General features: G+C 56.7%; 2 protein-coding genes across 2 annotated transcripts; one reads left to right on the plus strand and one right to left on the minus strand.

Annotated features, from left to right (window-relative positions):
* Positions 1-2,314: 2,314 nt before the first annotated feature.
* Positions 2,315-4,392, minus strand: LOC122463702. The gene is made up of 3 exons (XM_043534884.1): positions 4,339-4,392; positions 3,814-3,935; positions 2,315-2,885 (listed from the first exon to the last, which is right to left on the minus strand). The coding sequence occupies exons 1-3, from the start codon at positions 4,339-4,341 to the stop codon at positions 2,315-2,317; spliced, it is 696 nt and encodes a 231-aa protein (XP_043390819.1). The 5' UTR covers positions 4,342-4,392.
* Positions 4,393-5,032: 640 nt separating this feature from the next.
* Positions 5,033-13,198, plus strand: LOC119564828 (matrix metalloproteinase-9-like). Its single transcript, XM_037888177.1, has 4 exons — positions 5,033-5,174; positions 8,349-8,498; positions 11,894-12,052; positions 13,191-13,198. Exons 1-4 carry the CDS (start codon positions 5,033-5,035, stop codon positions 13,196-13,198), a joined length of 459 nt encoding a protein of 152 aa, XP_037744105.1.
* The last annotated feature ends 2,621 nt before the right edge of the window (positions 13,199-15,819 follow it).

Raw genomic sequence — 15,819 nt, forward strand, 5'->3', positions numbered from 1 at the left:
ATTGAACGATCCTTGTAATTTCCCATTAAATAGAATTCTTTCTGATTGCTACAATCCCATCCCTGCGCATTGTCCAGATTTTAAAGCTTTACTGGGTTTCTCTTGTGTTTGATTGGAGCCGCCTTCCCGGAACAGAAACCTGTTTCTTCTCCTCTGAATTGTCTTATGAAGCTCGGGATTTAGCAACAGGCACCTGACCCTAGCCGAGGCCTTTACCACCCACCTGTCCACACCAGAGGATCCCTGCCTGGTTAACGAGCAGGTGAATCTGGCTCAAGGAGAGAAGCTGATGAAATGAAACAGGCCTGTACGACTCACCAAGCCAGGGCAGGCCCATGTTTCTGTCTAACTGGCTCTCCTGCCCCCTGTTCCCCACCCCCAGCGCAGCACCTCAGAGTCTCCAGCCACTGACTGGAGCCTCGTCCCATCAGTCTGGCAGCTGCAGGTCCCCAAGGGGCGATGGGGCACCTACACGTCCCACTACAGGTGGACGTGCGCCCAGTGCTGGAGCCAGAGCGCTTTGCCCAGCAGTTCTCATGGGGCAGCGCGTGTGGCCTCCATGTCATCATGCTCCCAGCCGAGGGCGTACGGGCAGGTCTGCCCCGATCCCCTCTCAGCCCCTTCCCACACAGGGTTGGGTCTCCCTGCTGCCAGTGGGGGGCTGGCAGGAAATATGCAAACCAGGGTCTGTTCCTTGTGCTCGTCACGTGTCTTCCTCCAGTTCACCAGCAGAAGGCAGCAGATGGTCAGGTTAATCCACACCGAGCTCGGTGTTTGGCAAAGGCCGGCCTGTGTTGCTCCCAGGGGGTGACTCTGCCAGGGGTCTGGGCTCAGGGGGAGCCCCAGGCAAAAAGTGGGGGCCCAGGCCTGGCCTGATGAAGGGGGCACTGCCAGGGAGACTGGGAGGCCTCACGTGCCCTGGAAATAGGGTGACCAGGTGTCCGGTTTTTTTGACCAGAACACCGGGGGTCCTGGCAGTTCCGGTCAGCGCCGCCGACCTGGCCATTGACTGTCCAGTTGGTGGTGCAGCGCAGAGGGGCTGACAGGCTCCCTGCTCGCCTCTGCACCGTGCGGCTCCCAGAAGCAGCTGCCATGTCTGCCCTCTTCCTTCTACGCATAGGGGCAGCCCGGGGGCTCTACACACTGCCCCCACCCCACGCACTGCCCCCACTGCCCCCATTGGCCAGGAACCTTGGCCAATGGGAGCAGCAGGGGCGGCGCTTGAGGACGGGGCAGCGCGCAGAGGGGGGGACATGCCGCTGTTTCCAGGAGCTGCTTGAAGTAAGCGCCAGCTGGAGCCTGCACCCCGGAGCCCCTCCCAGGCCCCAACCCCCTGCTCCAGCCCTGATTCCCCTCCCGGCGGGTTGGGGCCCCCCACTCTCCGAATCCCTCAGTGCAGCCCAGAGCCCCCTCCTGCACCCCAAACCTCTTGTCCCTGGCCCCACCCCAGAGCCTGCACCCCCAGCCAGAGCCCTCACATCCCCCAGCGCCCCAACTCCCTGCCCCAGCCCAGAGCCCCCTCCCGCCCTCCAAACCCCTCATCCCTACCCCCACCCTAGAGCCTGAACCCCCAGACGGAGCCCTCACCCCCTCTCGCATCCCAACCTACTGCCTCAGCCTGGAATCCCATACTGCCCCCCAAATCCCCCATCCCCAGCCCCTCCCCAGAGCCCGCATCCCGAGCTGGAGCTCTCACCCCCCCTCCCCCACACCCCAGCCCCCTGAGCCACCCTGGTGAAAATGAGTGAATGAGGGTGGGGAGAGCGAGTGACAGAGGGAGGCGGGGATGGAGTGAGTGGGGGCGGGGCCTCGGAGAAGGGGCGGGGCGTAGCTATGTAGGAGGGGTGGACGGGGCAGGGGGAGGGTCAGAGGTGTTCGGTTTCGTGTGCGTAGAAAGTTGGCAACCCTACCTGGAAAGCCGAGACGCACGGACAGAGACGAGGGCGCCAGACGCACGGACAGACATGAGGCCCCAGGATGCTCCGACACTTTATTGGTGCTAATCATATGGTTGGGGGGGACTGCAAGAAGAAATATCCCACCACCTCCAACCCTGCATCCCCCCATCAGTGCCCCCCACCCCATAATCCCCCCACCCCAGCAATGGTGTCCCCACCCCGTCATCTCCCCAGCCCTCCAATGGTGCCCCCACCCTGTCATCTCCCCAGCCCTCCGACAGTGCCCCCGTCCCGTCATCCCCCGCAACCCTCCGATGGCGTCTCCTGCCCCGCTACCCCCTCCCAACGTGCCCCCTGCTCTCCCCCGCATCCTCTGCTCTCCCCTGTGTCCCCTGATTTCCCTCCTGCCCCACCGCTCACATCCTCGCCAGGCAGCGATTGGTGTTGGGGTCGTTCCCGCTGCAGTCCCTGCAGCCGTTGTTGTCGCAGCGCAGCAGGGGCACGTTTTTCAGCTGGTGCCAGGCGTCCAGCAGGCTCTGGGGCATCTCATTCTCCCAGTCCCTCCAGTAGATCTTTTGGAAGACGAAGGCCTTGTAGTCATTGCTGATGTTGAGGAAGGTGTCGCTCACCATCTTTAGGATGTTGTAGGGCCCGTTCTCCTGCAGGCACGTCGTCACGCAGGGCGAGTTGAGGGTGAAGAAAATCAGGCAGCTGCTGCTGTTGTAGGTCCGGGCCAGGAGCTTCTGCACGGGGCTCTGCTGCTGACCCCAAAGCAGGCGCCACTCAGAGTGTTCCGCCCCCCGGTCCAGAGGGTTCACCTGGGCAGCCACAATGTGCCCTTCCTTCGGGTCATACAGGCCGCCCTTTCGGTTAATGGCCGCCCACAATCTCATCAGCTCATTCTTACGCAGCTCCTGTTTCAGACCAGACGGGTTGTCACAATAGGTTCTGCTCAGGCTGACGGCGAAGGAGTATTGAACCTGAAACCTAAGGGAAGGCAAAGCAAAGGGCAATGAGGGCCCGCGGGGCTCCAGACCATCCTATCCCGAGCCCTGAGCGGCAAACGTCTGCAGCGCAGGACAGTTGGGCTGGGTCGCACATGGCGCCGTCACTGGCCGGTTCTAGGCTCTCAGGGCTCCAGCCTGGGTCAGGGGATGTTTGCGCCCTGGGAGAATGAAATACACTTGGAGGGCGGTTTTAAGAAGATCAGAAACTGCCACAGGTACCCCCTGGAATCATCAGCCCGGTGTGAGCTTTGATCCATCAGCTCCACCAGGCTGAGTGTTACCACTTGAGCTCCAGGAACAAGAAGGAGCTTTTATGCGGAGCCACCCCAAGAGAGGGACGTGACACACAGTTGGCTCTGGGACACACAGCGATTTGCTGGAGAGTTAAAAAATACTGGAGAACGGGGCCCCACATTTCTCCCCCCAGCTCTGGGAGGGGACTGTGACTGTGGTTAAAGGGAGGCTAACAATGGCACCTATATGTGGCTCATTCCCTGGGAAAGGCTCTGTGTCTGCCACATTAGAGAGCTGGGTTCTCGTCCCACCTCTGCCTGAAGTGGCCTTGTGCAGGTGATTTGGAGAGGGTTGGGGGCTCATAGCTGGCCACCAGCCTGGGGTACAGGGCCCTGCTTAGTAACAAGGGCTGTGATGTGCACTATACAGCAGATCTCCTGGCTCCCAGCCCAGTGCACCTTTGCCTTAGCTATGATCTACTGGGAGGGAATCGTCCTCTAGATGGACATAACATGTGCTTGTGGGATTACTGGGGTCACCTCTGGGGGCAGAGTTAGCCCTGCAGACCCTTTATCCTCTAAGCTGAGCCCCCCCAGCCTTTGGAGCAGGGGGTAGGAATGAAGCTGGGGCCCCTTGCCCCTGTGCTGAAGCTGCCCTGGGACAGAGTCACTCACCTCATGATGTAGTTGATGATGGTGTGGAGGTTTTTTTGTCTGATGTGCCCGAGTGTCTCCATTCCCAGCCATAGCAGGAGGGCAGCTGTCCAGAGAGCGCTATGGGGCAGCCGGCCAGGCAGCTGGGGAGAGACGGGGGCATCAGGAGTGCCGGCAATGCCCCTCCACTCCCCAGAGCTTGGCTACTGCTGGGGCGTGGGCCCCTCTGGCCGAGGGAGTGGGGGCAGAGGCAGGGGAGGCTGCTCTAGGCCTTGGAACTGGATCCATGCACCTGGCTGGATGGGAACGGTCAGTCGTCCATGTGATATGCCCAGGGCAGGAGAGTGTATGAGATACGACTGCCCCCAACTGGAGGGGCTGAGCCCTGCTCAGTGTGTATGTGAGATGGGGGCAGAGGGCACCTCCCTGAGCTCCATGGGGCAGGAAGGAAGTGGGGGGCAGAGGGAGCTGCCCTGGAGCTCCATGGGGCACAGTGAAGGTGAGGGTGGGGGAAAAGGGGCAGGAGGCGGGGGCAGGGGGACTCACCATTGTTTCTATGGGGCAGGAGCAGGGGGTGCCGTCACTCACTGACAGATGCTCACACTGGATCCCTAGTGATGGGCTCAGCTCCCAGCCCCTCTTCTTGTAGCCCCTTTCTCCACCCCCACCCCCCGCACTGCAGAGGGGTGGTACACACTCCTGCTGTCCCCGTGCCCAGCCCAGGGGAGTTGGCACCAGGTGGGACTCAGCTGCTTCATTCAATATTGCCTTTAAAAGAAACTCCATGGGGCTGAGCTAGGAGGGCTGGGGCAGACAGGAGACAGGATGGGAGGTGGAGAGGGGCGGGCAGACAGGGGTGGGGGATGGGAAGTGGCGATGGGTGGGGCAGACAAGGCTGGGGGATGGGACCTGGCGAGGGGTGGGGCAGATGAGGGTGAGGGATCGGGCATGTGGAGGGCCAGGACAGACGGGTGTGGGATGGGAGGTGGAGAGGGCTGGGCAGACGCCAAGCTGGAGCGTTGGCCCGGTCCGGGTGGGGTTGGTTTGTCTCACTCTGGGGGTGATGGGGTGAAGTTGCCAATTCCCTGCCTCATGAGCAAGGGCCATCAAGCTTCAGACCATTCCTGGGGCCTCACATCTCTGTCTGTGTGTACAGCACCCACGTTTCTGTCCGTGTGTCCGGCTCTCTCTCGCCCTGTCAGGTCGGCCACAGACAGTTGGGGATAGGGCAGGAGGCCGAATGTGCCCATCTGTCACTCAGCAAGATCAGGTTGCCAATGTCTGTGTCAGCAGCACCAAGCAACGAAATGGGACGTCAAGCAGGTCCCAGCGGGTGACAATCAGCCCCGAGCCACTGGAGTCAATGCGGCAGGTCCCAGCGGGTGCCAATCGGCCCTGATGTCAATGGAGCTGCTCCAGCTGGGAATCGTAGAATCATAGAACCATAGAATATCAGGGTTGGAAGGGACCTCAGGAGGTCATCTAGTCCAACCCCCTGCTCAAAGCAGGACCAATCCCCAATTAAATCATCCCAGCCAGGGCTTTGTCAAGCCTGACCTTAAAAACTTCTAAGGAAGGAGATTCCACCACCTCCCTAGGTAACGCATTCCAGTGTTTCACCACCCTCCTAGTGAAAAAGTTTTTCCTAATATCCAACCTAAATCTCCCCCACTGCAACTTGAGACCATTACTCCTTGTTCTGTCATCCTCGCTCCAAGCTAACCCTGGGCTGGGGAGAAGTTCTAGTGGGGAGCTTAAAGCATGCTTGGGGTGGGGTGGGGTGGGGGTTTTAGATTGGAGTTCAGCACTTTCCAGGGAAGAGACAGAGGTTCTAGACTGAAGCACAGAGGTCGCTAAGAAGTGAGGGGAGGGTTCTAGATTGGAGTCTGGAGCGGAGTCAGGATGGGGTACAGTTTCTAGATTTGAGCCAGGTGTGCACTCCAAATGGGGCAGAGGTTCTAGGTAGGAGCCACATGCACATGGAGGCTGGGGTTCCAGATGGGAACCAGGTGCACACTCAGGACGACAAGATTCTGGACTAGCAGCCATTACACACTCGGGCAGGGGTGAGGTTCTAGATTGGAGCCTGGCACGTACCTGCGGGTTCCATACTGGTGCTCAGCAGGGGCAGATTTTCCCCCTGGAAAGCACCCCGCAGGGACTGGGCGGAGTCGCAGCACTGCCTTTGCCAAACCAGCTGGCGTTTGTCAGTCACCAGGTTCCAGGATTGAAGAGGGCTTGGGGTGGGTCTGGGACAGGGACAGGTAACTGAGAGCCCCAGGCTGGAAGCGTGTCACCCCCTCCCTCCCAGCCTCTTGTGGACATTGTGATGAAGGTCTGGTTTGTGTTAGTCCCCTCCAACGGGTCGTTGTTTGGTACCTGAAAGTCTGCTTTCCAGGTGAGTGGAAACTGAGGCAGGCCTCACCCACGTTGCCACATCTGGCCTTAAGGGTGTGTGACGGGATGGCCTGCGCTACTTCTGTCCATCGCTCGGCTGCCCAAGGGGGCTCGGCACGCAGGGCTCCATGCAGGCTGGGATGATGCCGTCTGGTGTTAGGCTCCTGGCCTGGGGTGGGCTGCTCCTGCCCATCTGCAGGGCGCTGGAAGGGAGACCCAGCTCCGGGGAGCTGAGTGATGCGGCACCTGCGTGGAGCCCCCGGGGTGCGGTTGGGGCGGCGGGGAGGCCAGTACGGGGGGTCCGGCCCTGCATTGCCCATCATGGGGGTGGGGTGCTAGTGTCGGCTGCCATGGCAGGGCTGGGAGCAAGCGCGTTTCACGGGCAGATGGGATCCCGGAGCAGGGCTGAGCAGGAGACGCTGGGGCTGGACACAGCACATGGGTGATGCTGAAACACTGAGAGCAGCTGCTAGACGCATCTTCCGCCAGGGGCGGACGGAGCCTCCTAGAGCATCCTCCGAGATGCCCCGGGCACGGCCCAGACCCCACCTTGTGCTTTTCCTGGCATGGCCCCAGCCCCCAGCCCATGTTGCCCCCGGCAGAAACCAGCCCCGCACCCCCAGCGCTCGGTGCTTCCTGTCACTCTGGGTCTGTGTCTCTGGCCCTGTCATAAATATAAAGGGAAGGGTAACCACCTTTCTGTGTACAGTGCTATGAAATCCCTCCTGGCCAGAGGCAACATCCTGTTACCTGTAAAGGGTTAAGAAGCTCAGCTAACCTGGTTGGCACCTGACCCAAAGGACCAATAAAGAGACAAGATACTTTCAAATCTTGGGGGAGGCTTTTGTTTGTGCTCTTTGTTTACGTGGTTATTCTCTCTTGGGACTGAGAGAGGCCAGACAGAAATCCATCTTCTCCAACCCATCCTAATCCAAGTCTCCAATATTGCAACCAGTAGAGGTAAGCCAGGCAAGGCAGATTAGTTTATCTTTTGTTTTATGTGAATTTTCCCTGTGTTAAGAGGGAGGTTTATTCCTGTTTTCTGTAACTTTAAGGTTTTCCAGAGGGGAATCCTCTGTGTTTTGAATCTGAATACCCTGTAAAGTATTTTCCATCCTGATTTTAGGTGATTCTTTTACCTTTTCTTTAATTAAAATTCTTCTTTTAAGAACTTGATTGATTTTTTCATTGTTCTTAAGATCCAAGGGTTTGGGTCTGTGTTCACCTGTAGAAATTGGTGAGGATTCTTATCAAGCCTTCCCCAGGAAAGGGGGTGTAGGGTTTGGGGGAAGATGTCTCCAAGTGGGCTCTTTCCCTGTTCTTTGTTTAAAACGCTTGGTGGTGGCAGCATACCGTTCAAGGCCAAGGCAAAGTTTGTACCTTGGGGAAGTTTTTAATCTAAGCTGGTAAGAATAAGCTTAGGGGGTCTTTCATGCGGGTCCCCACATCTGTACCCCAGAGTTCAGAGTGGGGAAGGAACCCTGACATGGTGGCAGAGTGGTGGGATCATTTTGAACCAAAAGCACAGACCTGAAGAGGGTTGTTTTTTAAGCTGAGAGCAGCTAGAGGGTTTTCTGTCTCTTTGACTGGAGACAGAGGTGTTAGTTTTTTTACAAAGGGATCTTTCTTTTTTGGGCTGGAGCTTTCTCTACTTAAAGGCAAGGTAGTTAACCCCCTGCAGGGAAATTCACAAGTGTTCCCCCGCACCTCCAACTCTTGGGTATAGCTAGAGTTAAGCACAAGAAAACAGGAATAAACCTCCCTCTTAACACAGGAAAAATTCACATAAAACAAAAGATAAACTAATCCGCCTTGCCTGATTTACCTATGCTGGTTGCAATATTGGAGACTTGGATTAGGATGGGTTGGAGAAGGTGGATTTCTGTCGGGCCTCTCTCAGTCCCAAGAGAGAACAACCACGTAAACAAAGAGCACAAACAAAAGCCTTCCCCCCACACCCCACCCCACGATTTGAAAGTATCTTGTTCCCTTATTGGTCCTTTGGGTCAGGTGCCAGCCAGGTTAGCTGAGCTTTTTAACCCTTTACAGGTAACAGGATGTTGCCTCTGGCCAGGAGGGATTTTATAGCACTGTACACAGAAAGGTGGTTACCCTTCCCTTTATATTTATGACAGGCTCACTCTCTCTCCCCATTTCAGACTGCACCGCCTGCGTCTTCCCCTTCATCGACCGGGGGCGATCGTACCCCACGTACTCCCAGGATGGGAGCTGGGCCAGGTGGACACTGTGGTGCACCACCACCGCCCGCTACGACCAGGACTCCCACTGGAAGCGCTGCTATGGGACGGGTGAGGGCTGGGGCGTTCCCCCTCATCCTGAGGTGGGGGGCACCCTCTGGCTCCCCACACTCCCTCTGCAAGACCAGAACCCCCGGGCGTCTGGCCACAGAACAGCCAGGAACCCACCAGGCGCGTCCCGCACTCCTTTGCTGGCATGGTGGGGGGCGCATCGGGCAGCCAATAGCGCTTCGGGGCCCCTGACAGTCTCCCCACCGGGAGGCCATAGGCAGGCGCTTTGAGCCAGGAATCAGCTCCTCTGGATCTGAATGTTCAGGGCTGAAATCAGGGATGCCCAAAGTCTCCCCCCCGGGAAGTGCCATAGCAGGTGCCAGCTCCAGCCAGACACCAAATCCTGTGGCAAAACCCTTCAGCCCCTTGGCGCCCTGGGGAAATGCCACATCTTGTGACTGCAGAATCGCAGGTCCCAGGGGGCTGGACTGAGGGGAACAGGGCCCTTTGCACCTCTCCCAGCTGTGGTTTCAGGCTCCTTGCAGATTCAGGCAGGGTTGGTTACACTGGAGGTAGCTCCCCCCTCTGGGAGCGGTGGGCTCAGGCTCTCAGCAGACTCAGGCAGCCTTGCTGTGTTGGTCACACTTGGAGCAGCTGTCCTCTCTCACAGCTACAGGCTCAGGCTCTCTACAGACTCAGGCAGAGTCGCTATGTTGGTCACACTCAGTTCACTATTTTGAGGTTTTCTCCACACCCATAAGGGTGGAAGGCGGGATTTTTTGTTGAAATGAAAAGGTGAGAATCAGAGAGAAACAGAGCCAGTGGAGATGTCCCTGAGTGTGACCCACCTTGTCCACTCCCGCCCCCTGCTCAGACTCTAGGCAACAGAAACCTATTTCCTACAAGGAAATTGTCCCCGTTCCAAAGAACTTTCCAAATTTTTCTCGGACAATAGTTCACTATGTGCTGGACTTAATGATCACTCAGTTGCTGTCTGTCTTTCCATGCACAGGAGCATCTATCGTTCCTTCCTCATCTCAAACTCAACAAACAATTCCTTTCTGTCCATGCAAACAAACAAAAAGTTTGACATTTCTGGTGAATCAAAAAGCAAAAAAAAAAAAATCCTTTCAGGTTGAAAAAATTGTTTCATTTCAAGCATTTTAAAAACTTTTTACTTTAAAAAATAAAATGAAAGGATATTTCAGCTTGGAAAAGAGTGATTGGGGGGGATATGAATGAGGTCTATAAAATCATGACTGTTGTAGAGAAAGTGAATAAGGAAGTGTTGTTTACTCCTTCTCATAACACAAGAACTAGGGGTCACCCAATGAAATTAGTATTCAGCAGGTTTAAAACAAATAAAAGGAAGTATTTCCTCATAAAATGGACAATTAACCTGGGGAACTCCTTGCCAGAGGATGTTGTGAAGGCCAAGACTATAATAGGGTTCAAAAAAGAACTAGATAAATTCATGGAGGATAGGTCCATCAATGGCTATTAGCCAGGATGGGCAGGGATGGTGTCCCTAGTCTCTGTTTGCCAGAAGCTGGGAATGGGTGACAGGGGATGGATCACTTGATGATTCCCTGTTCTGTTCATTCCCTCTGGGGCACCTGGCATTGGCCACTACCAGAGGGCAGGATACTGGGCTAGATGGACCTTTGGTCTGACCCAGTCTGGTCGTGCTTATGTTCTAAAGGGAAATTTTGTAGGTTTTTTTGCCCAACAGAAACAACCTGCTGAGGTGGACACAAAGTTTTAAAACATTTTGGTCAACCTGAATTAGCATTTTTCACTGAAAAAAAGATTTGCTCAAAGATATTTTACCCAGATCCACTTCCACGATGTCTATGCTGCGGCCAGCAGCTCAGGGGCCTGATCTCGGCTGGGTCTCTGGACACTGCAGCAAAGCTCGTCTGTAAGAACCGTGTGCATCGGTCCCCGGTGCCGTGTGTCCTGCCTGTGCCACGCAGCTGAGGGCAGCGGCTCTCGCGAGGTGGGAACGGGCTGCGGGTAATGGAACGGGCACAGCCCTGCCCAGCCTCAGCCTGTGATGCCCAGAGGCCGGCTGGGCAGGGGGGCAGTAGAGGGGATGTTGCTTAGGAATCTCAGCAAAGACCTCAGCGAGCATCCCCAGAGCCCCAGGATCTCCGGGTGATGGGCTGTTCTCAGATCCTGCCAGGTCTAGGATCAGGTGAGATGCAGCCACTGTCATGGAGGGGACACGCGTGGGAGGCATGGGGGTAATTGGCACAGCCAGCCCCCCATGAGGATGCTCCAATCCCACGGTGGGCACCGTGTTAGGATATAGATATTCAGGCCTGTCTGCAATGGCCTATACTTTAAGAATTTAGGTGTATTCTAATCACTCAGCTAGTTATCGAGGGATAAAAGAAAGAATCAAAATCACTGTCTGCCGGTGTAAGGGCCTTCTCTTACTGTGACAGTCTGAGGGCCTGTGCTGAGGCTAAGGTCTCTGGCTAAGCAGCAGAGGCTGCCATAAGCTGGGAAGCGACCAGTCACATCTTCACATTCCAAACTAGTCTCATCGAAAGAAGGTGCTATTGGGCTGTTAGGAATACAATCCTGTCCTGATAATGCCCATCGCCTCCAGACAAAGGGAAGTGCCTAGAAGATGTAAAAGGAAACTTAGTTTGATAGCATCCTGTCTGGCAAGAACTCACTTATCCATAGCTGGGATGTGAAATCCTCATTTCTGAGTTTGTTCTATCACTGTAGTCTCCACTTCCCTATTGTTTGTCTGTATAATCTCTGTCTGGTTCTGTGATTGTTTCTGTCTGCTGTATAATTAATTTTGCTGGGTGTAAACTAATTAAGGTGGTGGGATATAATTGGTTAAATAATCATGTTACAATATGTTAGGACTGGTTAGTTAAATTTCAGTAAAATGATTGGTTAAGGTATAGCTAAGCAGAACTCAAGTTTTACTATATAGTCTGCAGTCAATCAGGAAGTGAAGGGGGGAATGAGAAGAGGGAATGGGGGTGGGGGAATTGGAATCATGTTTTGTAAGGGGGGGAATGGGAAAAGGGACACAGGTAAGGCTCTGTGGTGTCAGAGCTGGGAAGGGGGACACTAAGGAAGGAAACTGGAATCATGCTTGCTGGAAGTTCACCCCAATAAACATCGAATTGTTTGCACCTTTGGACTTCGGGTATTGTTGCTCTCTGTTCATGCGAGAAGGACCAGGGAAGTAAGCGGGCGAAGGAATAAGCCCTCTAACACACCGCTGTGCTAATGGAGGGTGGGTGGGGGATGAAAGCCCACTCCTTTCGCCTCACCGTGCCTCAGTTTCCCCTCCTGCCTTTTGTTTGCAAGCTCTCTGGGGCAGGGACAATTTCTGGCTCCCCAGGGGTGTAGCAATGAGAACAGCCCTGCAGAGCCCCGAACACATCAGTGACACTTCCTTGTCCCTGTCTCTCTCCTCCCAGAATATGGAGGCAACACAGGTGGCCAGCCCTGCGTCTTCCCCTTCGTGTACCAGGGCCGGGCGTTCTACACCTGCACCGACGAGGCTGCCAAGCCACGCAGGTTCTGGTGTGCTACCACTGGGAACTACGACTGGGACTGGCTCTGGAGCTACTGCCCTGGTACCCATAAGGATGGACAGCATGGGGTGCGGGGCGGGAAGGGGGTCAATGCAGGGTGGTCAGGGGCCACTCACCTCGCAGCCTCCCTCAGTGGAATCCCAGCTGGGATCCCTACCGCACCCTCCTCCCAGTGCAGGCATGTCTGGTCACAGGGTGACACTGCTGGGGATACTTCAGCCCAAGATGCTTGAGCAGAGACGCCAGACCCCGGTTCCCAGCCCTGGTATCTGTAGTGGGTTTATCCCAAGTCTCCCCACATTTATCGTTATTCTTATTATTTATTAGGTGTGCTATGGTAGGGCCTAGAAACCCCACTCATGCCTAGGATCCCAGTGCGCTAGGTGCTGTACATTATTTATTAGGTGTATTACGGTAGCACTAGGTGCCCCAGCCATGGTTCGGAACCACACTATGCTCGGGGCTGGGCAAACCCGGAACATAAAGGCAGCCCCATGTACTTGTCAAACCCCAGCTCCTGGAGTCCTGTGACTGTGGGGGAAACTCAGGTTTTGGTTTAAAAGGAGAAAGGAGGTTTCTGCCCCTAGGGGCTGCAGGGAGAAGCTGGGATTGGGAGAATGGTCCGGGAACCAGCCGCGGAATGAGAAGACCCTCCCGCTGTTTGTTAGCAACCTCCTGATTTTGGGGGCCAGAGTCCCCATTGCTGAACGTGTTGGGCTGGCAATACTGAATCTGCCCATACAGCTTCCGACCCCAAACCGTGCCCTGGAGCTCAGCAGGATGAGGCAGACCCATGTCCCAGGCACGGCGTATAAGGCGGCTCGGGGGTTTTATAAATATAACAGCGCAGGGGTCCCTCCCAGAGAAGGATTTGAACTAGACAGCCAGGGGCTGGGGCTGGGGGCAGGCCGGTTTCCCCTCCATGCTGTAAAAAGAAAAGGAGTACTTGTGGCACCTTAGAGACTAACCAATTTATTTGAGCATAAGCTTTCGTGAGCTACAGCTCACTTCATCAGATGCATACTGTGGAAAGTGTAGAAGATCTTTCTATACACACAAAGCATGAAAAAATACCTCCCCCCACCCCACTCTCCTGCTGGTAATAGCTTATCTAAAGTGATCACTCTCCTTACAATGTGTATGCCGTGTCCTTCTGGTTTGGTTTTTCTTTGCTCGTTAGCTGAATAAACTCTCCAGCGCACACGGCGCCGCTTGGCTTCATAAGCAATTCGGGTTGGAACCAGAGAGAATCTTCGGCACGTTGCAGCTGACTCGGGAGCCCAGAGATTTTCCCCCCAGCTCGCCTCCAAATTCACCATTTGATTTTAACTGCTTGTCCGGGCCAGGACGTCCCCTGAATGACACTTATGCCCCGGGGCACAGCCAGCCCCGTCCTGCACACAGTTAAGCAAGCGGCACCCGAGACCCAGTTCTATGTTGGCAGCGTCTGCCCAGCGCCGAGTGCCCAGCACCTGTTTCAGGAGCAGGATGGTGAGCGACCTGGGGACTGGCCCAGCTCCCGTCAGACGGGGGATCTGGTGTCACGGCTCCATGCGTTCCTCCCCCTCTCCCGCCGTGTTGCTTTGATTGTTACATGTGGCCACTAGGGGGCCTCCTGGACATGGGAGGTTCACTGCTGCGGAGCGGGGCTGATTGACACCCATAGGGGCTCTGGCCCTGGCTATCTAATACCTCCGCTTCTCCCCACGCCAAGGGAGTGTGAACTGAACAGAGACACAGCCCTGCCTGCAGGGTCCCCAGTCCCCAGCGCTGCCCATCCCCATTTCCCGCAGATGATGCCATGAGGCGGGGACCGGGCGGCCCATCCCGCAGGAACCGCAGCCCCAGGCAGGAGGCCTCCGCTCCCTGGGCAAATCCCGGGTGAGAGTGACGGGTTCAGGCTCTGGGCCCCGATCCTGCACTTGGGGAATCGGCGCAGGTCAGTGGGAGTCACTGGGGCGAGGAACATTGACCCAGCCCTGGATGGGTCCACGGGGAGCGATGGCGACTCAATGGGGCTCTCTGGGAATGAGACCCCGCCCCCGGACATGCAGAAAGTGGGGTCCATGCTCAAGGGTTCAGGGGGCCCCTATGAGGGGCACCATTCCCTATGATGGGGCTCCCAAATGTTCCCCCCAGGTAATGAAACTGTTCAAAAGCCGTGTGAAAAAGTGCAATTCCCGCTCTCACCACATGGGTGCAGCCCAGCTCCGGCACCCAGGTCACGCTCGCGTCGGTCTGAGAGCGCAGGCAAACTTTGCCCAGTGAAACCAGGGGGTGCTCAGCACCCACCGACACCCCAGTTCCCGCACCTCTGGCGCCCTGGCTGCAGGCTCCGATGTGCGCTGGGTTCCAGCTGCTGGTCCTGGCTGGGCTGGGGAGGGACAAGACGTCTCCTCTTCCCCGGGATGGGCTGCACCCGGAGCTGGGTCAGACTCACCACCGAGGACCTTCCTCCAATTGCAGGATGCTCCGCAGCTCCCACCCAGGCTGCCATTTTCCCTCAGGCCAGGCTGAGGCAGATCCTTGGCCGGGCCCAGCCATCACCTTGATGGTCCTGATCACCCACCGCCAAGTCCCGATCCCAGGGGCCCCGGCAGCAATGGCTCCTGGGGGTGCGGCGGTTTGGAGCGGGAATGGCTGTGAACCATCCAGCCTCCTCCAGCTACCCTGGGAGGAGCTGCCTCTCGCGGCCTGGCCTCTTCTCCTCGCCCTCTGCCCATCACCCGGCAGCTCTGCTTTGCCCTCTGCCACCCGCTGGGGGCACTGGGCTCCTCCAGCCCTGGGTGGGGGCTGTCACCAGTCACCACTCTGCTCATGTATGCAGTTCTGGGGGTGTCAATACTCCCCATGTAGCCCCCAACTCTACCCACGGGAGACCAGCCAGGACTGCATAGCAGCCCACCTTTGGGCCACGGCCCACAGTTTGGGAACTCTTGCCACGTGGGATCCTATAATGGGGGCACAATTCCCCACAGCTCCTCTAGGGGGCACCATTCTCAGTGTGATCCTGTAATGGGGGCCCCATTCCCTTGCGATCCCATGGGGAGGTCTCCCTTAGAGCCTGTTCCCGCCATGGAACAGGCTGCTGGACCCAGAGCTGGTGCCGGCCGGCTGGAGACCTGGGCGCTGCACTGAGTGACCCCAGCTGAGCCAAGCCATGGGAGTGGTACAACCCCATGGCTCCTCCAGCTGCCCTTGCCCCCCAAGGGGTGAGCTCTGGGTACGTATCTGTCTCTCCAGTCAGGATGGCATCCTGGGCTGCTGCACTGCAGCCGCTGGCCCCAATGCTGCCCCTCTTGGTCGCAACTGCAGCAGGTGCCAGGGTAGGGTTGTTCCCAAGACAGTTGCTTGGGCACAGAGCTCGCTGGGGGCGCAGGTGTGGGGATTTTGCAGGCAGGAAGCTGCCTGCTGCCGTTCGTTTCTTTGGGGTCAGGCAAACGGGACATGGCACGCTTTTGTGTGCGAGCACAATCGCACCAAGAATCTCCCTGACACATTTCTCCTCCTAACAGAAACACCCAGCAGTGCCCTGGATATCGGTGCACTGCTCGGGCCAAAGGCCAGGCACTCACACTTCAGATTTAATCAGACTCTTTCTGTCTGGGTGTTCCTGTGGCTTAAAACCCTGGTGCCCAGAGAAATCCCCTTCCACACACCATCGCCCCTTGTTACTGAGCAGCGACTGCCCTGTGCGCATGGCCCTGTCTCCCCGGGTGGAAGGAAGGCAGGGCCTGCCACGATGGTGAACAGAAGCTGCCCTGGGTAGAAATGAAGCAAAGACACTGCCCGTAAAAATCCTTTATTTT

Source organism: Chelonia mydas, chromosome 23 (assembly GCF_015237465.2).
Source record: "Chelonia mydas isolate rCheMyd1 chromosome 23, rCheMyd1.pri.v2, whole genome shotgun sequence".
Lineage (NCBI taxonomy): Eukaryota > Metazoa > Chordata > Testudines > Cheloniidae > Chelonia > Chelonia mydas.

What these genes read in the sequence shown, in the direction of transcription:
- LOC122463702 (XM_043534884.1), bottom strand. An exon ending in ATCATCAACTACATCATGAG is followed by an intron (nt 2,886 to 3,813) that starts GTGAGTGACTCT and finishes GCCTTCCCTTAG; the next exon opens with GTTTCAGGTTCAATACTCCT.
- LOC119564828 (XM_037888177.1), top strand. Translation starts at nt 5,033, where the DNA reads ATGTGCCCATCTGTCACTCAGCAAGATCAGGTTGCCAATGTCTGTGTC. An exon ending in AATGCGGCAGGTCCCAGCGG is followed by an intron (nt 5,175 to 8,348) that starts GTGCCAATCGGC and finishes TCCCCATTTCAG; the next exon opens with ACTGCACCGCCTGCGTCTTC. An exon ending in GAAGCGCTGCTATGGGACGG is followed by an intron (nt 8,499 to 11,893) that starts GTGAGGGCTGGG and finishes CTCTCCTCCCAG; the next exon opens with AATATGGAGGCAACACAGGT.